The 26,593-nt window shown below is 40.6% G+C and overlaps 2 protein-coding genes across 8 annotated transcripts; both read left to right on the top strand.

Moving 5' to 3' along the window:
* The first annotated feature begins 167 nt into the window (after positions 1–167).
* LOC116042928 (zinc finger protein 883-like) lies at positions 168–13,341 on the top strand. Of its 7 annotated transcripts, XR_004897185.1 has the most exons (7): positions 168–403; positions 1,811–1,965; positions 4,255–5,234; positions 6,456–6,639; positions 6,762–6,890; positions 8,810–10,157; positions 13,330–13,341. XR_004897185.1 is itself a non-coding variant. In XM_031289406.2 (6 exons), exons 2-6 carry the CDS (start codon positions 1,827–1,829, stop codon positions 9,505–9,507), a joined length of 2,130 nt encoding a protein of 709 aa, XP_031145266.1. In that variant the 5' UTR covers positions 168–403; positions 1,811–1,826; the 3' UTR covers positions 9,508–10,357. The 7 variants fall into 7 exon arrangements, 6 of the variants coding, with proteins under 6 accessions (XP_031145266.1, XP_031145271.1, XP_035856764.1 ...); XM_031289406.2 differs by lacking the exon at positions 13,330–13,341 and having other exon boundaries at positions 8,810–10,357; XM_031289411.2 differs by lacking the exon at positions 13,330–13,341 and having other exon boundaries at positions 1,811–1,944; positions 8,810–10,357.
* Positions 12,748–26,550, top strand: si:ch73-12o23.1 (lysosomal alpha-glucosidase). Its single transcript, XM_031289405.2, has 21 exons — positions 12,748–12,943; positions 14,020–14,143; positions 14,771–15,346; positions 16,052–16,197; positions 16,385–16,550; positions 17,452–17,548; positions 18,192–18,311; positions 19,652–19,770; positions 19,856–19,987; positions 20,077–20,187; positions 20,321–20,434; positions 20,525–20,609; positions 20,720–20,837; positions 21,006–21,139; positions 21,909–22,060; positions 22,208–22,356; positions 22,439–22,580; positions 22,666–22,764; positions 23,466–23,630; positions 24,730–24,876; positions 25,964–26,550. The coding sequence occupies exons 2-21, from the start codon at positions 14,051–14,053 to the stop codon at positions 26,027–26,029; spliced, it is 2,931 nt and encodes a 976-aa protein (XP_031145265.1). The 5' UTR covers positions 12,748–12,943; positions 14,020–14,050; the 3' UTR covers positions 26,030–26,550.
* The last annotated feature ends 43 nt before the right edge of the window (positions 26,551–26,593 follow it).

A 26,593-nucleotide genomic window follows, 5' to 3' on the forward strand; every position in this document is an offset into this window, starting at 1 on the left:
TTATGTAAAGAAAATTAGAATAGGTTTTTGGGGTTGGTTGCACTGGCCAGTTTTGATTATTGGGGGAAGTTGTAACCCCCCTCCCCCCCTGTAAATTACGCCTATGAAAAAACGAGACTGCAATGTAAGAAGCATAAGTTAGATTAGTGGGGCTTTTATTGTGGTATCAAAAGCGAACCGGAAGTTCCGACACTACTGTAAGTGGCTAGCAACTAAAGCTAAAAAGGTAATCATCAGATCCAAACGCTTATTTAACTTTACTCATTAGTTAGGTGGAATTAATTTGAAACAGTGAACATATTGAGTATGAAAATGAGACGGAAGTAGAAATATTGCCAAATCGTTTCAATAAACTTCTGTCGAGCGGCTACTTTTTTTACCTGAGGGAAAAATCAATGCTGAGGTTGGTCAACATGTCTATTGTCTGTTGTTAAACGTTTGCTAGCTTAGTTGGAGTGTTACACAAGCTGGGATATTTGCAGCAGATTTAACGTATTATGTTTACGTTGGACTCGATGGTGAATCTGTCGGAACTGTTATTTGTTATTGTTGAATAGCGGCTGTAGCTTAAGGGGGTGCAACATGGTGCAACCGTTAGCTAGCTAATTGCTAATATCAGCATTGCTAGTGAACGCCGTGTCAGTGGCTAGCTGGCTAATAACAGTTTTCTCAAAGGCAGAGGTGGTCGTTGACCAAAGCTGGTCACCGCCGCCGCGTCACGACTGAGACAGCTCATTCAGAGGTCAAATACTTGTGCCTGTACTGCAGGGTGTCCTGATGTAATGGGTTAATTATGTCACCATATATACCAACAGGTTTGTCAATTATGTTGTTGCCTAACTTACATTACAATAAATGTGGAACTTAAAGGGGTCGAGCAAAAATGAGTCCCATAAAGCTAACGCTACTGAGCTAACTGGGCTACTCAGGACAGATGCACGAAAAGAGGTTTCCTTTAAGTACTTCCCACTGTCATTCAAACCGCTTGAAAGCACAGTAAATTATTTATGATACGCTGTAACCACCAATTGGGTTGCACCTGAAAAGCTTGTTCGTTATACAACACATGTTTAAGGCACTGTCCCTCAGGCCCAGCCAGGTTCAAGCCCCTGTAATAAGAAAGCATCCGCACTGCTGAAGTGTCCATGAGCAGGACAATGGATGTCTTCCAAGAAGGAGGCACTGTGTTGTGTAGCTGATCAAGTGGCGAAAATACTTCCCTAATATAAATCTGCTTCTGGAGGCTGAAAATCTAAAGCTGAACCAGAGTGGAATAAAAACTGTCACTGAATGAATCCTCTGGGATTATTATTATTATTTATAAACATATCTGAAACAACAGTATAATTAATCTACACAACCACCAGTATGTCACAGATGTTTGAAACAATTCTTTAATTCTAAATACAAGAACACTGAATATGATATCTGGGATATGTTATCGAATAAAGGAAAGTGAAATTGTACATTTTTGGTTGTCAGAATTGTCCATCCAGGCAGGTTTGGTTTGTGCTCGTAGATTTGAAGTAATGTTTATTATTATAACAACCTATCTGTAACAGGACTATGGTTGACACATACATCGATAACTTACTGTATGCATATAAATATTGCAAATGACATCATTTTGATTCTTGACTTAGTAAATTGGGTAAGCCCTGTAATGTATTTATAGTTCAAAGAGTCAGCAAGCGGTGGTTGCGCAGTTGTTTGCCACAGCTGTTTGCTTATACTGTATATGTTCAGTCACTTGCTAAAAAATGTTTTTTGAATGTTTTTTTACTGACTCTTGATTTTTAACCTCGACAAGGTTGTATATGTGAGAGATGGGCTCTGAAAACCCAGAGGACTTTGGGCCAGCTGTGATCCTCGCTGAGGAAGATCAGCAAGAAATTGGAGGCCTGATCAACTCCGATGGAGAAGAAGTGGATTTCTCAGATCTCAGTGAGGAAATCAATTGTAACAGCTGAGTATACACTGAGTGACATGAAAAATAGAGCCCACTGTACATATTAATGCAGTCTTAACAGTCATGTAACAAATATGTACTTTGTGAATCAAACTAACATGGTCATGTTAGATCTAAAGGGATGGAAAGAAACATCTAAATCTTTACCAACATCAGTTAACTCACTAGCAAATATGGCATGCTAATTTCATTTCAGAGGTAGCCCTACAAGTATCTACTGTGGAGGTCCACTGTTTGACAGGCATGGTTAGATTTTTTTCAGGAGCTATTCTAAATGATAAATTCACTTTTTGTTTGAAGTGTTAACGGCCCTGGACACAGGTGTTTTCGGTTATTCTAGCTGATTAGACCTCTGCCCAGGTTAAAGGTGGGCTGGAGCACAGATTATTACGTCACAGATTTCATCTACCAATAAGAATGATAAAGATGTCATGTGTCCTGCCCTAACAAGTGCAACAGAGCTAACTGGAGGCTCAGGAAGATGTCAATCAATCAGTTTATACACACCCACAGAGTCCTGGGAATAGGTCTAATCAGCCAGAATAACTGAAAACCCCTGTGTGGGTGTCTAAGGCCTTTAAGTTTAAAAACAAGCAAAACATTTACTCTGAACTGCTTAAGTGCAGTATTTATTATATAAAAGTATTATATAGTCAGGATAAACATCCAGTGCCACCTTTATGCATTCCCAGCCTTGACAGGTCTTCTTTGATTAGGATGTAAATGCATGAAGATACCTTAAGCCACCATGTCTGACAGCATGCACACATAGAGCTGGGAAATATATCGATAATTATATCGATATCGTGATATAAGACTAGATATCGTCTTAGATTTTGAATATCGTAATATGGCATAAGTGTTGTCTTTTGCTGGTTTTAAAGGCTGCATTACAGTAAAGGGATGTACTTTTCTTAACTTACCAGACTGTTCTAGCTGTTCTATTATTTGCCTTTACCCACTTGATTATTTATCAAAAATCTCATTGTGTAAAGATTTTGTGAAAGCACCAATAGTCAACACTACGATATCGTTGCGGTATCGATATCGAGGTATTTGGTCAAAAATGTTGTGATATTTGATTTTCTCCATATCGCCCAGCCCTATGCACACAGAATATAGATGCAATGATTCCACTTTTTCTCTCCCAATACAGATACCTTAAGATAAGATAGACTTCATTAATCCCACACTGGGGAAATTCCTGTGCTACAGCAGCTCAAAAGAAAAAAATGTACACACATCAGAATAACACAAATACACATTAAGTAGACATATGAGAAAAGATATACTTAGTTATAATAATAATAGTAATAAAACAAACATATTTACACAATAAACACCCTTATATAAACAGACAGTATATAAACACAGATACAGATAAGTAAGGTGCGGATGAATAGAAATGACATATTGCACAGTTGGAGGTAACACAGTGTAATAAATAAATATGCATAGTGCAGAATATTGTCCAGTGATTGCTCATATTGCAGAAACAGCTAGCAGCGCTACATTATGATGTTGTATTAAAGAGTCTGACTGCTGCTGGATTGAAGGACCTGCGGTAGCGCTCCTTCTTGCACTGAGGGTGCAGCAGTCTGCTGCTGAAGGAGCTGCTCAGGGAGCTCACAGTCTCATGTAGGGGGGGGTGAGAGGTGTTGCCCATGATTGATGCCAGCCTGGCTGACATCCTCCTCTCCCCCAGAGGGCAGACCAGAACAGAGCTAGCCCTCTTCACCAGTCTGTTTAACCTTTTCCTGTCCCTCTCTGTGCTCCCAGCTCCCCAGCAGGCTACTGCATAAAAGATTGCAGACGCAACCACAGAGTCATAGAATGTTTTTAACAAGAGTCCTGCACACACCAAAGGACCTCAGCCTCCTCAGCAGGTGGAGACGGCTTTGGCCCTTTTTGTACAGGACGTCTGTGTTTTTGGACCAGTCCAGTTTATTGTTGAGGTGAACACCCAGATATTTGTATGTCTCCACCATCTCAATGTCGACGGCGGAGTCTTAAGTCTCAGTAATAGCGTTCTTTTTTCAAATTTTCAATTGAATTCCTGTATACATATGAGATAACTGTAAAATTAAGTTATGTGAAGTATAAGGTTTTCTAAAATAAAAGACTGAATGTTTTCTTGCTGAAAATCATTAACTCACTGACCTACAGTATGTAGGGCTCTACTACATGTCTCATCATCATCAGCATCACTGTTTGTTGTTCTCAGGGATGGAACGGTTTCAAAAATGTTTCTTTAACATTGCTTTCTCATCTTTCTTGTCACACAGGAGAGAGTGCTATCGATGGCATTGTACCTGCGGAGGCTCCCTCCAAGACGTTTGATCAAAGTGAGACTGAAAAACCACCGTCTCTTCACAGCTGCTCAGTGTGTGGTAAAGACTTCCCTTACGCCTCTAAACTTCAGCGCCACCTACGCACTCACTCCGGAGAGAGGCCTTTCCCCTGCTCCATGTGTGAGAAGAGATTTCCAGAAAAGGGGCTGCTCATGATCCATGAAAGGGTCCACACTGGGGAAAAGCCATTCCCGTGCACTTTCTGTGAGAAAAGATTTGCCAGTCAGGGTGAGCTCAGACTGCACCGGCGGACACACACCGGCGAGAGGCCGTATCACTGCTCCATCTGTCTGAAGAGCTTTTCCCGACACTGGCATCTGAAGACTCACTTAGAGGCGATGCACTCTGAGGTTGTGGCGGGCTTTACGAGGAAGAAGTTTCCGTGTTCGGACTGTGATAAGAGCTGTAACTCGGCAGCCGAGCTGAGAGATCACCAGAGGACTCACACCGGAGAGCGGCCCTATCAGTGCTCTTTCTGTGACAAAAGGTTCGCCTTGTCGGGAACACTTGTGAGACACGAGCGCCTCCATACTGGCATCACGCCCTACCACTGCTCCGACTGCGGTAAGACATTTGCACAGCAGTGGACTCTGACGACACACATGCGGACTCACACGGGCGAAAAGCCTTACAGCTGCACACAATGCGATAAGTCTTTTGTAGCTCCAGGAGAGCTTCGGAGGCACACCAGGATTCACACGGGAGAAAAGCCGTACACCTGCAAGGACTGTGGGAGGCACTTCTCACTGGCAGGAACTCTCAGAAACCACAAACGATCGTGTACACAGAACAAGAATGGATCAGTTCCAGGTGTAATCTCAGACCCAGTTCAAGCTGCAGCTGGCGAATCATCCCAGCAAGACCTGGCCAACAACATCCGCTCCGAGGGAGCGACAACGCACAGCAATTACAAAGTAGAATCATTTTTATCTAGTTTGATTAAAGGAACACGCCGACTTATTGGGACTTTAGCTTATTCACCGTAACCCCCAGAGTTAGATAAATCCATACATACCCTTCTCATCTCCGTGTGTGTTGCAACTCTGTCTGAAGCACCCACCGCCAGCCTAGTTTAGCACAGATCCTGGAGGTAACCACCTCCAACTAGCCTACTGCTAACCAAAAAGTGACAAAATAATGCCAACATGTTCCTATTTACATGTTGTGATTTGTATAGTCACAGATTTGACTAAAGAAAGGCGAAGCACTGCAACTTCTGCTACTTGGGTGGAGTGATTTGCTCGCAGCACCTGAGAAGCCCCGTGGTGAGGAGCAGAGAGTAACAACAGTGCTTTTCAGGTGTTGCGCTAATTACTCCACCCAAGTAGCAGTGCTTCGCCTTCTGAGAATATAGTTCCCAGTTTGTATACGGTTAGAAGATGACTGTGTCTCATGTGACCTTGTTATTTGTACACCCTGTGACTATACAAATCACAACATGTAAATAGGAAAATGTTGGCATTATTTTGTCACTTATTGGGAGCAGTAGGCTAGATGGAGGCGGTTACCTCCAGGATCTGTGCTAAACTAGGCTAGTGGTGGGTGCGTCAGACAGAGTTACAACACGCACGGAGATGAGAAGGGTATGTATGGACTTATCTAACTCTGGGGGGTTACGGTGAATAAGCTAAAGTCCCAATAAGTCGACGTGTTCATGTTAATTTTCTTCTGCCAGGGATTTCCCCCAGTGTATTGTAAGCCTGGTGGCCCACCGGGCCTAAATTGCCCCCCACCAGGCCTAAGTCACTGGGAATTATTTTGTGATGTATTTTTCAGATGTTTTTAAGCTACAGTTACGGTGGGGCGGCTCGGTTGGAAACTTAGACATAGTCATATTTTTGAATCTCCAGTTAGGTTTTAGAACTGACTTAATGTAGAGCCCTATAGAATCGGTCTTATAGCTTTTTAAATTCTTAATTTCATGATTCTGTTATCACAGAAACTATCGGGCTTTGCATCAATGCTGCCATCTGTCTGTGACTGTTCCCAGCCGGGCCCTGGTCGAAAAAAAAGAAACATTTTTCTGGAGGAAACCCTGTCTGCATTCTTACATATACGTCTTTACAACCTCCTAACACCATTGTTGCCTCCATTTGTTCTTCTTTTCTTTTTCTTTTTTTTTTTTTTTTAAATAGGTGTCTGACAGTCCGAGTTTGCCCAGTGCAGTTGAGCCCCATTCCTCAGAGGATCATAGCGGTGACAAAGCAGCTCAGTGTGGAAATAACCCCCGAGAACCAGAAGACCGACCGGAGGATGTCACTTCCAGTCCACATATGAATGTAATAGTGAAAGAGGAGGAAGAAGAGGAACCCTTGTGTGGTTCGTAATCAGAACATTCCAAATTGACCTTTTTATATACTATTTATAAATGAGCCTGAATGCTTTTTAATGATGATTTTGACATTTGTAGGGGTTGTTTTACTTGTGTTTTCCCCCACTAGAAGAAGCTCCTGACCAGGTGTCTGGTAGTGAGGATTGCACCATGCAGGAGGAAACTGAAGAGCAGCATCAGGAAAGCAACACAGAAATTAGGATAACAGTAAAGGAGGAAGAAGAGGAACTTGAGAACAGTAAGACAATTAGTTTACAGGAGTACAAATATCACATTCAAGATCATGTTCACCACTGTTACTGTCTTTACTACAGTCATAACTGGGACCTCGTGTCGCTGAATGACTGGATTAAAACAGAGTTTTCCTCAGTTTTTTTTTAAATAAAGGTTTCTGTCCACACTCAAACTCCTCGACACGAAACTGGCAAAATCTCTTTTCCATCACCAAGTTAGAGGCAACGTGAAAGTTTCCTTCTGTAACTTTACTGCTAAACCCCGTGACCCATCTGAGAGTACACAAATAATCATTTTCAATCTTTTTTTTTTTTTTTTTAATCTTTTTTCCTGTCCATAATAAAATTTAAGGCCATCGTTTTCAGATTCATCCACTCTGGTGTGTTAGGGTGTAAAAATGCTGGCTAAATATGGGAAGGAGAGAAAAAGATGCATTTTCAGACTTAGCTAGCTTAGTGTGGGCATAGTCTGAGTGTGAGTGTACCTAACTTACCTAAAGATTACATAAGCAGGCTTCTCATTTTCAGCCAATTGTTTTAGCCGGTTGAAATGACAACCGTCATTGACAGTATCCTTACCTGTAGCTTAATTCTTAATTCTAGGAGTTGAAATTCAACTCTTGGCCTTTGTCTGGTTAATGTGCTCTTTAAAGGATGCCTGTGTTTGGCTTACACCCAAAGGTGGTTTCTAAGAGAAAGAACCACCACTCTCTATTTTTGATATTTGAAATAATAGAAAGGGCACTGTGTCTTTTTGTAGTTCACGCCGACTGACTCTTTGGTGTCTCTGACTGACTGCTTTGAAAATGAGAACCCTGCACTTGTGGTTAGTGGAGATTTTGTGTTACTTCTTAAAATTGAATAGGCTGTAGAGAATTTCCTATGATTAATTAGAACCCTAATTTGACAATTAGAAAATATTTGATTCCTTTAGGGACTAATTACTAAACTGTGTAACATTGCTTATCTTTCAATTCAGTGGAATACTCCTAAAATGAAAAGCCAGCATTTGTTACATTCTTGATGTAGCGAATTCTTTGCAACCTCCATAAGCTGCCGAGAGGCTGAGTCAGGGAACAATCACCTGTATGACGCGCCGTTTGAATAATTCAGATCCACTCCGAGATATGCTTTCAAGGATTTATTGTTCATTTGAAAGTTGAAAAAAACATGAATAAACAAAATCCACATGCCTGAAAAATACTGCAAAAAGGTAAACGTAGATGTGGAGAAACTTGCGGTCAACAGAAAATGCAAAAACCCAAACTCACCCCCTCTCTAGCCTCCGCCATGCAGGTGTATAAATAGACTGATTATTGTGAGACCAACCCCCATGACGTCCTACGTTACGTAATAGGTGAAAACTATAAACCATAAACAAACATAATATACATGGCTCCTATACTTGAACTTGCACTTGATGTCCTTCATCAATTTCCCAAACTGTTTTTTTTTATGATGTTTTTATGATGCTTACGTTTTATGTTATATTATGTGCTGTCATGTATGATTGTTGATGATCTGTTGATATTCTTTTAGGCTCTTTGTGCAAAGCAAATTTCCCCTAGGGGCAATACAGTTTTTATCTTTCATTCATTCATTCATTGACATTTTTACTTTTGTCTAGTGTCCGGCCTATGCCTTGAATCAGACACTTACACTGAATATTGCTGCTGTGGGAATTGTATAAGTTGGGGCCGTCCATAGTGGGGTGAGACAGGTTGTACTTTCCAAAAATCAACTCACATGCGCTTCACTCCTTGACTGAACAATCGGATCTTTTGTTTTTATCGCCTTTCAATCTGGTATCATGTTGGATTCCACAGTGAGCCACGTCTTAACAAGCAAAAAGGGTCTTATATACGTTGTTTGTCTTGAGTGTTACTATATAGCAAGTTTCAATTGTTCCTTTATGTTCTTCCAGCGTCTGGAGAGGATCCTGATCATGTCTCCGGCAGCGATAAAGACAGCGCTCCAGCCTCACCAGGGCAGGAAGAGTGTAGCGACAATCTGACAAAGAGCTCTTACTGCTGCGGGCTCTGTGGGAGAGACTGTCACAAGATGTCGGCGCTTCAGATTCACATGCGAATTCATTCGGGTGAGAAGCCTTACCAGTGCAGTCTGTGTGGAAAGCAGTTCACCCAGAAAGGTCAGCTCAAGGGTCACCAGAAAGTCCACACGGGAGAGAAACCGTTCTCCTGCCCGGACTGCGGGAAGTGCTTCGCCCACTCGGGGGCCATGAACAGACACCGGCTCACACACACAGGAGAGCGGCCCTACCACTGCTCTGTGTGCGACCGGAGCTTCAACCAGTCCGGCCGCTTGAGGGAACATGAGAAGATCCACTTTGGGGAGAAGTTTGACTGTCCCGAATGTGAAAAGAGCTTCACCCGAGCTTCGAGCCTCAAGAACCACTTCAGGCTTCACACGGGCGAGAGGCCGTACGGCTGCGACATCTGCGGGCGAGGCTTCAGCCGCTCACAAAGCCTGAGGCTCCACAAACGGAAACATGAGCAGATTCACACTGAGGAGGAGTCTGGATTCAGCGCGAAGAACGATGATTCATCACAGAGTGACGATAACTCTCCGATTAATATGTGTATAGCAGACAAAAATGACTGAAAATGTATTTATTTAAACTACAGAGATATGTACCAGTAGTATTATAACGATAGAATGAAGAGTTTAGGCAGTAAAACGTGAACTGAAAAAGTTCAGGGACTACCTCTGTGAAAGAACTGTCACAAACTATGTGGTTGTTCACATAAAAGTATTAAAGCTAAAATTTTTAACTCCCTGAAATTAATAAACGCACACGTGTCAGGTGATGTTCAGCAACTAACAACACTTTGAGACAAAATGACCAAACATATTTACTACAAACACAACTTTCGTAAAATCTTGGAAACTGTTTAGATGATAGATTTTAGAGGTCATATTTACTCTCTTTTATCACTCTTACCGAAGTTAGTTACAACAAAATATCGCACTCACATTTAGAGTATTTACTGTAGTGCAAATGACTTATTTAAGGTCCGTGATTTCACATTTTTCCATGCAGTATTTGTCATTCAAACTAATCGTGTATGTGGACATTGGATTGAAGAGTAATTGTTTATGTATCTGACGTTACAATGGCCAATAAGCTGTCTACGAATCAGGTGAAACTGGAATTCATTTTTTTGGGGTATGAAATATTTTTGGGATCATGATAATCATCATGGTCTTTTGCCAAAACCATTTTGCCCTACTGGTGATTAATCTGTATCTCTGTTAGTGAATCAGGTTCACCTGGTTTAGAAAACTCTTAAAGGCCAAGTAACTATTGTGAATAAAGGAGTCATCCTATAAGACTGTGATACAAAAGGCAATAATTTAAAGCCATGTAGATGGTAAATTTTGCCCAGTGCTGCCTCTGTCTTATTGTATGGGACATGTTATACTGAAGAATAAAAGTAAAAGTACTAAAAAACTGTTCTGTTTGGGGATTTCTGACTCCTGACGACGTTTATAAGTACAAGAGGTACAAATATATGGACAAAAAGTCATGAATATGTATCATAATATTTTTAAAACTATTAAAAAGGCATCGACTGTATACGCTGACCATAAAAGTTCTGGTTAAAAATCAAGCCAAACTATATTTTTAGTAGGTTTCTAACTAAAGTGATAAGTAAAAAATGTTACAAATATTCTCAATCAGTTTAAACCCATCATGTCTGAGTTACCATGCATGATGCTTTGTGAAATGAATTAACTTGTCTTGGGTTCACATGAAACCCTGCATATTTTATTACAGTATGATTGCCCGTAGCGACTTGAACATGTGTGGAAAAGGAGTACAGGAATAGGTGTTATTTGTTTCCAAAAGATACAGAAAAACATTGGAGATCCACATTTCACAGAAATAGCAAGTAATAACAGCTCATGGATACAGCAAAATTAGGTCACACAACTTTGTACACATAACAATATACATACAGTGTATTTTGCTGGGCTAAATAAGACACTTTAAACCAATATTTTAGCAATATCAATATAATTACTTGAACCTTTGAGAAATTTGACTACTAGGCCTAAATGTTCTCAGAAATAATGTAAAATGACGTGACTTATTTATATTTCATGCAGTTATACTATGTTATACTACTGGGGTCCGTTTCAGAAAGCAGGTTTAGTGAAAACTCTGAGTTTGTTAACCCTGAGATGAGGGAAACTCTGGGTTTTCTGTTTCAGAAACTTAACCTCAGAGTCAGTTACTATGGTAACTGAGTCTGTGAACCTAACCTGGTCGGGAGCAGGTTTTCTTCAAGAAACCTCGAGTTTCTCTCAAACTCGAGGTTTCTTCTCTCTCATTTCCTCATTCATTCATTCAGTCAGTATCAGGCGCATTTTAATGCAGTTTGTTATCTGCATGAATAAAAACTTAATAAATAAAACTTAGGCAGATTATAAAACGTTTTTTTTTCTCAAACATGTCATGTCCTTTTGTCGACGATCCCGGATTTTTGAAAAATCTGTATTACTTCACAGAGAGTTTACGTCAGGAGATGATATTGAGTCCCGACTAAATGTATTTTCATTTCCACATAACCGATGTCAGAGGTATTTTTTTTCACAGTCCATCAGATATGTAGATACCTTATCCGTCCTCACATCACTAACATCCACCATCGTGGACATGCTTTAACATCCCAGCAGATTCTTTGTGTTGCATTACGTTTTTTGCAAACGGCAGTTTTCTTTATTGGTGATGCAGATCATACTGTAGGCTAGTAAAGCCACTGTATGCAGATGCCGTCAGAAAAGTGTGACCCGCTCTGAAACGTTTTTTTTTTTTAAAGTTTTTTGTATTGTTCTCTGGACACAAACCAGTAAGAGACATTAAAAAGAAATAAATGATTATAAATTATAGTTCTGTTAATGATCATGGTGCTGCAGCCTCAGAATGGGATATATAGGCCTAGCTTACTTTTTCGCCCGCAGGATTGCACCCAAATGAAATTATAGGTGTAATACAATTCCAGTTTTCACTAGTAGGCTAATATTATAAGTTAACAGTGATTAAATATGAAGTTAATACACTGTTAATGCTTACGCATTGACTCGAGCAGCAATTTTCTCCCGCACCAATTCTCTCTCTTTTGCAGCAGCAGCCGCTGTCTTACGTTTTTAACGAAATACATGTTCAAACCATAGACTGTATATACAGTCTATGGTTCAAACTCGCTGTTTGTGCGCATGAGTATTTCCGCCGACCCGTTTGTTTGTGGTTGTTACCATGGTGAATCGTAGAATCATGGCTCCATTCATACTGCCTTTTTATTGTGGTGGTGCACGCGCGTGAACCTACTCCGAGTTGATTGAACCAACTCATATCAGCTGTTCTGAAACCGAAAACTCAGAGTTTCCCATCTCAGGGTAAATCAACTCAGAGATCAGGGTTAGACTCAGAGTTTGTTAAACCTTCTAGTTTCAGGTCTGAAACGGACCCCTGGTCATGTATTCTAATTTCTATCTGATAAAGAACTGTTACCATTTAAAGCTTATTTATAGGTAGTCTGCTCACTCTGATATTATTCAGAACGTGAACTCCTGTCTCGTTGACCCTGCAGCACACACGGAGCTAGACTGTCCAATTACAGGTTTTACAAAACCCAAGCTGCTCCTGTAGGCAGCACTGTGGCAAGTAAAACACGCCTGACCCCTTTAATTAAAAATAAAAAAATAAAAAATAAAAAAACAGAACATGACCAATCCTAAATTAGTAGTCTTTAAATAGCATACCGTTGTTGACATAAGCACTCTAAATGACATTTGAAGTTTAGTTTACAGATTGAGAATTCGACATAAGAGGTTGTTGGAAGGTTCTTCAAACGGAAGTCCCCGAAATTACGAGGTGTATTGAACATGACATGAAGATAAACAGACGCACACGATGCAAACAGTTGAGGTTATCAACGTTACGGATTATTTAGCTAACGAAACATTGATTTGAGGGGAAAGCTGCTCTGTATGCTGTATTTTTGTGTGTCTGTAAGACTCAAAGGGTATCTAGGTAAGTGATGCTTATGTTAACGTCCTTGTCAGCTCACGTTAGCTCACGTTAGCTAAAGTTACATTGCTGTTAAAGTTAGCTAACGCTAATAAACGTTGCTACAATAACGTAGCTACCATTGGTAGCTACGTTATTGTAGCAACTGGTTAATGTTCTCTCCTAACTATAATATCTTGTCAGCCAAATCGGCAATCTATTTAGTGGCCATAAGTCTCCCTGGTGAACTTTGACATTCACACGCATGGCTAGCTACGACCTGATGCTCTTTGGACAAAATGTGCAATACGTCGTATCAGTGTGGGCCTTCGTAATACCTCACCATTACATAATAATATTATCCAGTTATGGCACATACGTTTAATATGTCCTTAACGTTAAATGTTTAGTGTTCTGTGTTAACTCTAATTATCCTAACTAAATGCTGTACTTGAATTCCTACCTTTTGTAGAAAAAATGTCCATCATAGCAGTGGTGGATGAAGTATTAAGATCTTAGAAATACTCTTTTACAGGCAAAAGTCCTGCATTCAAAACCTTACTTAAGTAAGAGTTCAAAAGTATTAGCATAGAAAGTAAAAGTACTTATTGTGCAGAATGGCCCATTTCAGAATAATATTGCATTGTTGGATTATTATTATTATTGCTGGACTAATACATAGATCACTTGAATTGCTTCTTTTTACTATATATACTCCCGAGTAACTTGTGAATTGCACCAAGGGATCCATCACGTTTTATTGTTATCCAAAATAGTACATCATAATGTATTTGTTGATTTGTTGATGTAACTAAAGCTGTCAAATAAATGTAATGGAGAAGAAGTATAAAGTAGGAGAACATGCAGAAACTCAAGTACTTTCAAGTACTACATTCCACCAATGCTTTATAGTCCCACATCATTTTTGTTTTATGCACCTCTTCTGCTTTCTGTTTCATCATTCCTTTGTTAAAGTGTTGAAATTCATTCTCACTTCACTCATGCACACTTCTCTGACCAACTCCAAAACAGCAGGAAATGATTTTTGCCTTCTAACTGAACTTTGTTCTGCTGTCTCTGTATCTCTCTCATGCTTTCAGTAACTCACTTTGACAATCACACGCTATCAGGATGGTGTCATACAAGCGGCTGAACCCTGAAGATGTTCAGTTTTCCAGTGCACTTTTGTCAGAAGAGCCTCGTCCTGTCCATGAAGAAGTTTCTGTGAGTTCATATTTGTATATATATGTATACTGCTTCCTCTGCCTCAAACAATCTGCATTCAGTTTTAAAAGTATGTTTTTGTCAATTCAAATCATTGCTGCAGAGTCTTCATACTCTTTCTTTGGGCCAATTTCGGGGATATTTTTGAATATATAATAATAGTCTAATTATTTTATTGTAAAATGAATAGTCATTTTCTAGTTCCATAGTTTTCAATTGTGAGGATTTGTTGCTTTTCATTGACTGATGTGGTAGGGAACTAAATGTGTACTGGTTTTAGACTTATGGTTGAACAAAACAAGACATTTGAAAGACATCACTCTGAGTTTAAGGAAATTATGAATGGCATTTTTCTGTATTTGTTTTCACAATTTCAAGACCAAACAATTAATTGATTAATCAAAAAAATAATCAGCCCTTAGGTCGTTTTTAAGGTGCCACTTTAGATTGTTTTAGGATCTTTTTTTTGTGTGTGTAACCTGTTTTCTATGTTTTTAGTCTATAACACACTGTTATTTCTGCCTGTCTAATCCCTTTACATTTTTACAGTATAAAGGGACTAATCTGATTCCTCCTGGTTGCTTTTCTGAGTGTGTTGCTTATTTGATTTCCTTGTTGTGTTTTAAGGTTCGGGAGCCAGAGGAAGCCTCCTTGCTTCCACGGAGGCCGTCATGCTCCGTCAACACAGGCCTTCTGTTGATTGGCTGCCTGCTGCTGCTCCTCTGTGGAGGCTGGCTACTGGGCACAATGTTCTGGTTGCACCGACCGTCCAACCAACAGCCACACAAACCACCGCCACCGGCCGGTGCACAAACACCAAACTCTCAAATAGACATAGGGGTAAACGACACTGCAGCCGCTTCCCGCCGTGAGGCTTGCAGTTTAATCCCCGAGGCGTGGAGGTTTGACTGCTACCCTGAAAGAGGGGTGGTTGTGACCCGAGAGTTGTGTGAGGCAAGGAACTGTTGCTTCATCCCTGCATCCTCTCCCTCCTCCTCTGCCACCCGCCCATCAGGGAGAAATGGTATCCCTTGGTGTTTCTATCCACAGGATTTCCCTTCCTACTCGCTTGTGTCAATAAACGACACATCGCTGGGGCAGAAAGGTACGCTCGTAAGGGAGGTGAAGACCTACTACCCAGCAGATATCCTCACTCTAGAGGTGGAGATACGTCATGAGACAGACACGCGGCTACGTGTCAGGGTGAGTGTGTGAGGTTCATATTCAGTCATAATTCATTTAATTTCATTCACCGATGAAATATAAAACAATTCTCATCAAAGGCATGTTAGAGAGGAGTAGGAATATTTAGTAATGTTGCTCAAATGCTCTGACGTCATTGCCATACTAGTCTGGATCAATGAATGTACATTGCTGAGATAAAGGCTGACATGTTTTGCAAGAGCACCATTGCTGCATCTGGGGCTTAGCACCGCCCAGGACGGTTGTGATTGGTTTAAAAAAATACAATCCCAGATCCTATTCCCGTATCCCAGAATAGACAAGCCAGACTAAACTCTTGCTGTGGACATACTCTAGGTCTAGCAATGCGAGGCTATTGCCATACTAATACACATTTTTGTTTGTTTTCTTATTGGAGTTTATGAAAAAAAGGTTAAGAGAAATCTCATCAACTTAATAGTGGAGAAGGCACTCCATCGGTTTCCTGCTGAGAACCATGGCCTCAGATTTAGAGGTGCTGATCCTCATCCCAGCCGCTTCACACTCGGCTGTGAACCGATCCAGTGAGTGCTGAAGGTTACAGGCCGATGATGCCATCAGGACCACATCATCCGCAAAAAGCAGCGATGAGATCCCCAGCCCACCAAACTGCAACCCCTCCCCTCTGGGGAGGGGTAAATTCTCTGGTCTGTAATTTAATTATTTTTCTCATGTTTCTCAATCTAGATTACTGACCCCTCTAATTCACGGTTCGAGGTTCCGATCTCTGTTCCCACTGCCACCAAGAAGGCAGAAAGTCCAGTCTACACCATAGAGTTTTCAAAGCAGCCATTTGGTCTCATTGTGAAGAGGAGCTCTACAGGAGCAGTGCTGTAAGTCTCACTTGAATAGGCTACATTAGGTCAGGTGAAGAAAGGGTTATAGTCATAACATAATTTTAATATTTTTAATAACATACATTGTATACTACAAACTCTTAAAGCACATTCAGTTGTGACAATAACTTAAAAATAATAATTAACCATATAAAACTGTCTCCTTTCAACGGTTTCCTGCTAGTCTGAACACTACAGTGGCTCCTCTCTTCTATGCGGATCAGTTTCTCCAGCTCTCCACCTCCCTGCAGAGTCAGTTCATTTACGGCCTGGGTGAGCACCGCTCCACCTTTCTGCATGATGTGCACTGGAACACACTCACCATGTGGGCCAGAGATGTGCCTCCTATGGTATGGAAATTCCCGCATTTGTCATTGTTCTGTTTATAGTTACATTTTAGCCACAGACACAGATATTCACATTCAACTGATAGACCTTTTTCACAGTAGACATTTTGACATTACCATGGCATGAAAAGCACGGGTGTATTTAATAACATAGATGATGGCTGCATTCCTCTTAGGGGAGGCGCTGGTATTGTGCATGATGGCTCACTAGAATAGATTTCTGAGACACTTTTTGGAACCGAGCCATCGTGTGTGTGTGTGTGTATATATGTATATGTATGTGTATGTGTGTGTATATATATATATATATATATTATTTTTTTATTAACACCTGTGCTTTTCCTACTATGACATGTCAAAATGTCTTCTCGGGAAAAAAGGCCACTATAAATAACATTCAGGACTTAGCATTGCGGCTTGATTGAATGTACAGTTCACCTTTGTACAAATAAGATTGTAGGATTCATTTACTGTGTTTATCATATCTATTTTATTTGCATTTACATTGACCAAATCTTTGTTCTATTAGTATGAGATGGCCTACCTACATTATGAGTGGTATCATTATTTACATACATATTTAGGTTGTTCACTCCCCAGGTTATTTTTGTTGACACCCCCTAGTTTCTTGTTTGCTATTTATCATGTCTGCTAGTAGGAAGGGGGTAGGTTTGAGAAGTGGGTAGCTAAACCAGTTCAACCACGCACGCACGCACGCACGCACGCACGCACGCGCACACAGTTTTTGCATCGCTGTACCTGAAATGGGAATAAATGGACAATAAAAAAATTGATTTTCGTTTCAGACTTGGTCTTTTGTGCTTTGGCACAAAAGATCCTTCCTCTGGAAGGATTTTAAGTCACTATAAAGATCAAATTAATTGCGTCTCTCTTTACAATGTAGGAACAGACAAACCTATATGGAGCTCATCCATTTTACCTGGCAATGGAGGATGGAGGGAACGCACACGGCTTCTTCCTGCTGAACAGCAACGCGATGGGTCAGTTTGCTAGTCGCTCTAATACTTCCTCTACTTCAGTTTCACTATGTGCAGTAATACACATTGACAGCTGATTCTTACAGTGTCACAACAGTTCATATGATGACACATTAGGCAACTTTATAAAAACAGAAGTCCTTATATGGCAGTTTGTGTAATATTGTCATTGACGCGTGACTGCAGTGTCAGTAAATATCATCTTTCCAGTGTCTTGTGAAGAGGTAATTTCGAGGTCATGTTGTATTTCCTAACAAAGATACTGAGCGTTGCTAACTGAAATGAATTGGTTTACAGACTTAGTCAAAGTTTAATGTAATTGGTTTCGCTTTGCCTTCATCTTAGGAATGTTGAAGATGAGCTTTTAATGTTATAATGCAGATGGATGTTTGTTCTTGTATTTCCATCTGTTGCTCCACACACCATACACGTTGTTCATGAGCTGGGGTATTCAGCTGCTTATTTTAAAATATGTATATAACTGTACATTTTATTCGTAGTTACTCAATATATCCCATGTACTTTCTTTATTAAATCGCTCTCTAGCCTCATAGACATGCATTTCTCAGGGGTCCCTAATTGTAGCTTATTCAGAAGGATTTTCTTATAAATAAATGTTTCATCAGCAGTTTTTCTGTTTCTTCAGATGTGATACTCCAGCCCGCCCCAGCCCTCACCTGGCGCACTATTGGCGGAATCCTTGACTTTTACGTTTTCCTTGGTCCTGATCCTGCTTCGGTGATTGAACAGTATGTGGAAGTCATAGGTCAGTAGGAGTCTGCTGGGATGTGGGACTGTTGTAGCTGCATGACTGCAGCATATTCATATGTTACAGACTATACAAAGATCGTAGACTTGCATTTTGCAACTTTTACTCAGTTAATAGTCTCTCATTGCCAAAAACGTGCTCTGGTTTATTGGCATTTCTTTAAACCAGCCATAATCGTCTTGGGCAGCGCTAAGCGCCGGACGGAGCAACGGCGCCTCTGCACAATAGCCTCGGGAAGGAACTTGTTTTGGTGGAACATGTGTAGGCTACGTTGAAAGGTTGTTTTAGTCGTGCAACAGAAAACTCAGATTGGACAGATAATCTAGCTAGCTGTCTGGATTTACCCTGCAGACATCTGAGGAGCAGTTAACCATAGTGCTCATAAATCCACCAGAGTTTAAAATACCAACACAAAAAAAGAGGAAGGTAACAAACATCCGGCCAAAATTAAAGACATCCGGCGAAATTTCCGGCGGCATCTGAACAAGCCCGGAAGTGGAACGTTGTGGATATAGACTACTCTTAAGGTTAAAGGTTTTAATATATGAAATTCAGAACCACTAGATGTCGCACTAGAGCACCAGCATCTCAGACCAAAACAAACGGCCAAACCTCCCCCTCTCCCTTGGCGAGAAGAAAAGCCAGCTCCGGGTTGCCTTCAGCTGAACGCTTCGAACGGCACTCTGTCATCTCGCTTTTACAAGGCTGTGTGGGAGGTCACTTTCTTAGTCTCTTTATAAATGCGGGTGGTCCAACAGTTTCAAAGGGAGGGACTTGCATAACATGCACGCACAGCCGTACCAGCTGCCAAAACAAAGAACACACAAAAGAAAGAACAAACACACAGAGAGAGTATGTGACTTAATTCTCTGCTCAGGATGCCATCACTCCACTATATCTTTATGTAGCAAATAGTTGTTTGCTTCTATATTAATGTTGAGAGTCTCATATATGGAACCTTTTAAAGAGATGGTTTGAGTCATTCTGAGGTACTAGTTTTGAATTGTAGCAAGAATCCATTGATTGACTTTGTATAATACCTGGATGAATAAAATTCCCATTAATTATCTCTATTCAGCCTGCCTCTGTATCAGTTTTGGCAGTTTAATTCCCAGAGAAAAGTAGTGAAACACTCAAAGGATCATTGCTGTGTAGGTTTGTCTTCCTAGTTTTTGCTTTATGGCTCTGTCCAATTTAAGTTTAAGTAATTCTGTTAATCCCAGAGCTTGTTTCGGTTTGCTTCAATTCCTGCATTTGTTACTGATAACGTTCTCTCTCTCTCTCTCTCTCTCTCTCTCTCTCTCTCTCTCTCTCTCTCTCTCTCTGCGTTTTCTCAGGCTACCCAGCGATGCCCATCTACTGGGCTTTGGGCTACCATCTCTGTCGCTGGGGTTACCACACTAGCAATTCTACCTGGGAGGTTGTCAAGAGCTTGAGGAATTATAGGATACCCCAGGTAAAGTTGACCCAGCAGACTGTTTGTTTGTTTGTTTGTTTGTGTCTTTTGTAAAATTATTGTTTGTGTGTGTATTTGTTCACAGGACGTCCAGTGGAACGACATCGACTACATGGACCAATTTCTGGACTTCACTTTTGACTCAACAAAGTTCGGCACGCTGCCCGATCTGGTCAAGGACCTGCACGCTCATGACCAGCGCTACGTCATGATCCTGGTACACAGGAGTTTGTTTTTTGCTGTCATATGTGCGTGTGTTGTGTCTGATTTGGCGTGTTTGTATGACAGTTGTGTCTTAACCTGCAGGACCCAGGGATCAGCAGCGTGCAGCCTGACGGCTCCTACTGGCCGTACGATGAAGGGCTGAGGAGGGACGTTTTTATTAAAGACGCTGAAGGAAAAACACTCATTGGGAAGGTGAGACACTGTAATGATGTTTCACAGATGAGCTCATCCCAAGACACAATCACTACTCTCCCCTCTGTCCTGTGCTGTCAAAAGAAAACATTAGGGGTGTATTAGAAATACGATTCTCCATCTCTTCCTCCAGGTGTGGCCTGGTCTGACAGCATATCCCGATTTCTCTGATGACGTGACACATGAATGGTGGCACGAAAACCTTCAGAGGTTCCATGAGAAGGTGCCATTTGATGGACTATGGATTGTAAGTATGGAAATGGGAGATGCAATTGAAGAACCAACTCTCTGCATTTCCTGATATCTTCTTCTGACTTTTGTCTCATCTGCGTTTTAGGACATGAACGAGCCGTCAAATTTCCTGGATGGGTCTACCAATGGCTGTCCATCAAGCAGTCTTGAAAATCCTCCTTACACACCCGGTGGGAGATCTCAAGCAAATATCACAAAAACCACAAAAAATATACACAGTTACAGAGTACTTATTATTGTCAATATGTAAAATTGTGGGGGGTTTTAAAAATCTTTTTAGGAATACTGGGAGGTTTGCTGAGAGCCAAGACTGTGTGTGCCACTGCACAGCAAAAGCAGTCCATACACTACAATATGCACAGCCTCTATGGACTTATGGAAGCTAAGGCGTCTGCAAGGTCAACACCTAACACACACACACACACACACACACACACACACACACACACACACACACACACACACACACACACAATGCTGAACACTGAACCACTTTTTTTTTTTACATGGTCCTTTCATTAAATCTACTTTTCTGCTTTTTTCTGCTTTTGTGTCCTCTCGTCCAGCGCTCTGAAGAGGATCGTGGCAAAGAGACCTTTTGTGATCTCTCGCTCCACCTTCCCCAGTCAGGGGATGTACTCTGGTCACTGGCTGGGAGACAACAGGAGCCAGTGGAAAGACATGTACACTTCTATAGCAGGTTTGACACATGTATTACACAAGAACATATCTAACATTGTATTGCCTCTGTCGATTGGCAGGGAAGAGGTGATGATCAAAGTTTTCACTAAAATATAATCTTTCACACGCGTATAATTGTATATTCTGCTTTATTCTGATATTAATCTTAATCATCTCCAGCACCACCACTCAGAAAGTTTATTTTCCCTGAAGCTCCATTTTATCATTTGTACAATGAAATCCCTATTTGTAATTCAAAGTAGTTTTTTTTAAATTTTAAAAAGCTGAATCTAGCTAAGGAGCTAAAGCTAAAGAGGAGGAGATCAAAACACGCCTCCAAATGAACGCCAGTGTTGCTCCTCGTCTCTGTGGGTGTGTGGACCAAAATAAATGAAAGCAGCTTAAAGTGATAGCTGTATCATTGCCATGCTGTTCAACACATGCAAACAATTCAGCAATTTCAAAAATATTTATAGAATTTTATGACACATTTATGTTGTTGCATAACTGCTAATTTGAAGGTTGTGCGTTTCTAAAGATCTGCATTGTGGTTTCACATGTTTTATTGCACACACTACTCTGTACTTATTCTGTCAGCTACAGTACAATGAGGAGGAAGAGTAACACACAACGTATTTTAGGATTTCTTAGAATTGTGGATGAAATTGTCCATTTACTATTTTGAAACTGGTTCTCCATCATTTCAGTGTCTGTTAATGTTGATCCTTCTCAAGTTTCTCCTTTCCATGTCCTCCTGATGTTGCCCACCTCTCTTTTGTCTCCTTAAGGTATCTTGACCTTTAACCTTCTGGGCATCCCGTTGGTGGGAGCAGATATCTGTGGCTTCAGCGAGGAGCCGCAGGAGGAACTCTGTGTCCGCTGGACACAGCTGGGAGCTTTCTATCCCTTCACACGCAACCACAACGCCATCGACATGAAGGTAAGATCTTAACTGCACTGCTCCAACGTCACCACAGAGGGCAATGGGTAAAAAATGCTCAAGAGCTAGTCTGTCCTTTTACTCCCTTTTTGGAAATGTAACTTTTTTTCTTTAACTGTATTTCTTTTGTTGTTGTTATATTTGCAGCCTCAAGACCCGACAGCGTTCAGCCCTCTGGCACGTACAGCCATGAAGCAAGCTCTGCTGCTACGCTATTCACTTTACCCCGTCCTCTACACTCTCTTCCATCATGCACACGTACACGGACACACTGTCGCACGGCCGATAATGTTTGAGTAAGTATTTGATTTGTTATTTTATCTGGACTAGGACGTATCTTTGCCTTACTGTATGTATCTTGTATGACCTTTTTTAAAGGTTCCCAAAAGATGTGAAAACCTATGGGATTGACAAACAGTTCCTGTGGGGGAAGAGTTTATTGGTGACGCCAGTATTGGATCCTGGAGTTGACTATGTGGATGGTTACTTCCCAGAGGGTCTGTGGTATGACTACTACACGGTAAGACACACACCAACAACCAGTGCACAGTTTTGTATGAGTCGGGAACAACATAGAGTAAACAGTATACTTCTGGTCTTCCCAGGGCGACTCTCTGCACAGTAAGGGTGAAGACCTTCGACTCCATGCACCTCTAGATAAGATCAACCTGCATTTGCGTGAGGGTTCTATTACACCAACTCAGGTAAATATTATAATAGGGCTGCACCATATGCTGTGATTATTTTGACAGATATTGCGATTGCGATACGATTCACGATATTAGAGGGAATGATCATTTTTGTATCATTATTCTCTTTTAAATTGAAAAATATTAAATAAAAAAAAAATGGAATGATTATGGTGAGATTTTTTCAAGGATCAGTTTTTTCTTTAGTCCGTAGGAATGGATTTGTAGGCTAGGACATCTCTGCAGCACCACAATACTTAATTCAGAATGGTTTGACACATATTCTGCCTTTTAAAATAGGGCCCATTGACTTTTTTTTTAACAGCATTTTAACTTTAATTTGAGTCTGCAACACAAAATGATAGGTCTTTTGTGATATGTGTGAACTGGCCCTTTAACCTAAGCCTGAAAAATAAAAATATTTTTTTTTTTTTTAAGATTATGTTTTTTGCCATTTTTGCCTTATTTGACAGTATAGAAATTGGGTAGCTAGAGAGAATAGTATGACATGCAACAAAGGTCCCAAGGCTGGAATTCTATGGCATGCGCTACCAAGGCATTCCCATAAGACCTGTCTCGATTATACATGTTTCTTTGGATAACTGAAGACTCGTTACACCTGACATTTGTGTGGATCTGACAAATGCACAGCTTACAATCAGGAGTTTCTAATGCCACATTTGTTTCTTTCTCTTTTCATGTTTTTGGGTGCACAGGCGCCCAACCTGACGCTGTGGGTGAGCAGCGGTCAGCCTCTCCATCTGGTCTCAGCGCTCTCTGACGATGGTTCAGCCAGCGGAGATCTCTTCTGGGACGACGGCGAGAGCATCGACACCTACGAGAACAACCTGTACTCCTACATCATCTTCAATGTCACTCAGGTGCTCACAATCATCTAGTTTTGACTTAAAAAAAAGAATCCACTCTCAATATTACTACCAATGGCTCATTCCAGCCTGCATTGTCTGACATTTCTCTGCCTGTTAAAAAACAACTGAACTTGAGTGCTTCAGCTCAAGGTAATGTGCATGGATGAAGAGAAACTCACCTAACCATATGTAGCAGGTCTCATCCTTCTCTTCAGCGAAGTCCATTAACGCCCTTTATTTTATTTTTAGAATATGGCATGTTTACAGAGAGGCTTTTAGCTATTTGCTGTCAATGTTAAAATAATTGAAAACAGCATTTTTTGCCACACTGTACATCATTTCAAATCAAGCACATTGTGTATATTTGGCCAACAGCAGTAAAAGAAGTGACGCACAAGAAAGGGCAGGAATGTACTGTAGAGCACTTTTCATTTACTGTTATTTTTTTGGCCACTTAGTCGGCAGCAGAACAAGCTGTTAACAAAACGGACATATTATCATCTTCTAAAGTAGTTGCAGCAAATATGTTACCAAACAGTTGCCTGTTTACCTGTCCAACACACACACACACACACACACACACACACACACACACACACACACACACACACACACACACACACACACACACAGCATTAGCATTTATTTTTAGTGGTTTCTCTGTACACCGGATCCAATATTCTCTCTGCTTTTAGCTCTGATCTGATCTCTACCTACTCCTAAAGGAAATGTAGCAGCTAATTGATCTGCACTGTTCCCTAGCTTGTCGCTAACTTTGTCTGCCGTTTGGTGCTGGGCAGGTAGTTTACGGCGGGTTTATCTGGGCTTTATTTGATAAAAAAAAAACCAGCTGCCTGCTGTGGCTTAAAAATGTGGTTGATGAGAGCAGTGAGAGTGAACCAAAACAGAAAAGTTGTGGGATGTAAAACCAAAACAATGAGCTGAGAGACACTAAAACACTCTATAGAGCTGAGGGGAATAATTCTCTGTGGCTTGATTACTTTGAGCCAAAATTGAATAAAAAAACATATTGAACAGGGCAGCTTTAATATCTAGTTTTGAAAACAGTGTTGCGATGTAACTTACAGCCATCCATCTGCTTCTTTTGTAGAACGTGATGACGTCACAGGTGCTCCATAGCAACGTGGAGGCCACATACATCACCGTGGAGACAGCCGCCTTCTACGGTGTGAAGCAGAAGCCAAGCAGAGTGCTGCTGAACTCCCAAGATGCAGCGTTCACCTACAGAGCCAACCAGGTGAGGTCAGGGGTCAACGACAGACACACAGTCGTTGTGCTTGATGTTAATGACGAGTCACTTCAGCACAATGTATTTTAGCTTACAGTAGGTGAATTAAGCCTCTTAAATAAAGGGGTCTACCATATAATTAAACATAAATACAGCCAATGTTGTTAGTTTTCCTTCATGTAGGGAATCTTTTTTGTCCTCAGCTGTCATTGTTTATTTTATATGTATGCATCAACAGCAGTGGTTAATATCATATCCAGACTGTTAATACTCCATTACATGTTAAAAGTTCAGCATTCAAAATAAATCCAAATAAAAGCAAGGGCTGGGTATCGCCAAGGTTTTCCCAAATCGATTTGATTCCAATTTGCATGGTATTCGATAACATTCTCGATTGATACAATACCAGTTTTGCTTGGACATAAAAGAGATTCTCCGAGAACTTATGCTGTAAATTGTACAAGCAAGAAAGCAACCCTCAAATAGTTTTATAATGCACCAGGTTAATGTTCCAATTAAGAATTGACGCCCAAAAAGGGAGTGGCAAATATATCAAACCAACTTTATTTATATAGCACTTTTCATACATGTAAATGTAGCTAGCACAAAGTGCATACAACATATTGTATAACCTGTTATTATATGTAAAATTGTTAACTGAAAAGTAACTTGAGCTGTAAAATAAACGCAGAGGAGTAAAAAGTAGAATATTCCTGAAATATAGTGAAGTAGAACTATAAAGAAGCATAAAATGGAAATACAAAAAAATATAGGAAAGTACAAGTACCTCAAAATTGTACTTTAGGTGCAGTACTTGGGCAAATGTACTAAGGTACTTTCCACCACTGTGCAGCAATGGTCTTCGTTGGTGTTTCACAGAGCACTGAATCCACCTAGCTACAGTAGGCGAGTTTCAGCAAATGGAGAATTTGTTTAAATTATAAGGGGATCCAGTGTAAGTTAAAGGTATTGGAGAGCCTCTCCTGCAGTACATGAGGGATGTCGATGTAGGGTTAGCGTGTTTTATAGCGTAGGCTTTTGTCTAATCAGAATGAAGGAACTCTTCGTGCTGAAATGATGTGTTTTCTCTCTGCAGGTGTTAACAGTTGCAGATCTCGGTCTCAACCTCAGTCAGAACTTCACCATCAGCTGGATGTTCTGAATCAAATGTTTTTTTGTTGTTTTTTTTTAATTCTTGGTTTTACTTGCTGTTGGCTATTAAAGTCACAAGCTGGTACACTTTGCAGTCTATACATTTCAGGACAGTGATGTTTTGGCTCTGTACTCCAGATCACATATGAGATTAAAAGGAAAAGAACAGGTTAAAGTGCTTATTTTCACATTTGTTTTGAGTGAACAATGTAGGACTCGTAGACCTTTTTGCCGTAGGGCACTCTGCATAAAAAAAGGGCTACAATTCCAAACTCTTCATCCAATGTGATTGTAAACACCGTCAGATTAAAGCCGAGACTCACCACTTTAACCTCATAGTCATTGATTTAGTGATCTAATGTGCTAGAGTACAGATAAAAAAAACAGAACAGGGTCTCTTTAAAAAATTGACAAAAACACATGAAGGCTCATGAAATGACAACACACAGCCTCTGACCTTCAGTAGTCTGGACACTGCTTTAAATATGCGTGTGGAAAATCTAATTTAATGGTCGATAACGCTGATTTAAACAATACGCATGCCTTGCTACCTTTTTTTACATTTATTTCAGTT

Source organism: Sander lucioperca, chromosome 4 (genome assembly GCF_008315115.2).
Source record: "Sander lucioperca isolate FBNREF2018 chromosome 4, SLUC_FBN_1.2, whole genome shotgun sequence".
NCBI lineage: Eukaryota > Metazoa > Chordata > Actinopteri > Perciformes > Percidae > Sander > Sander lucioperca.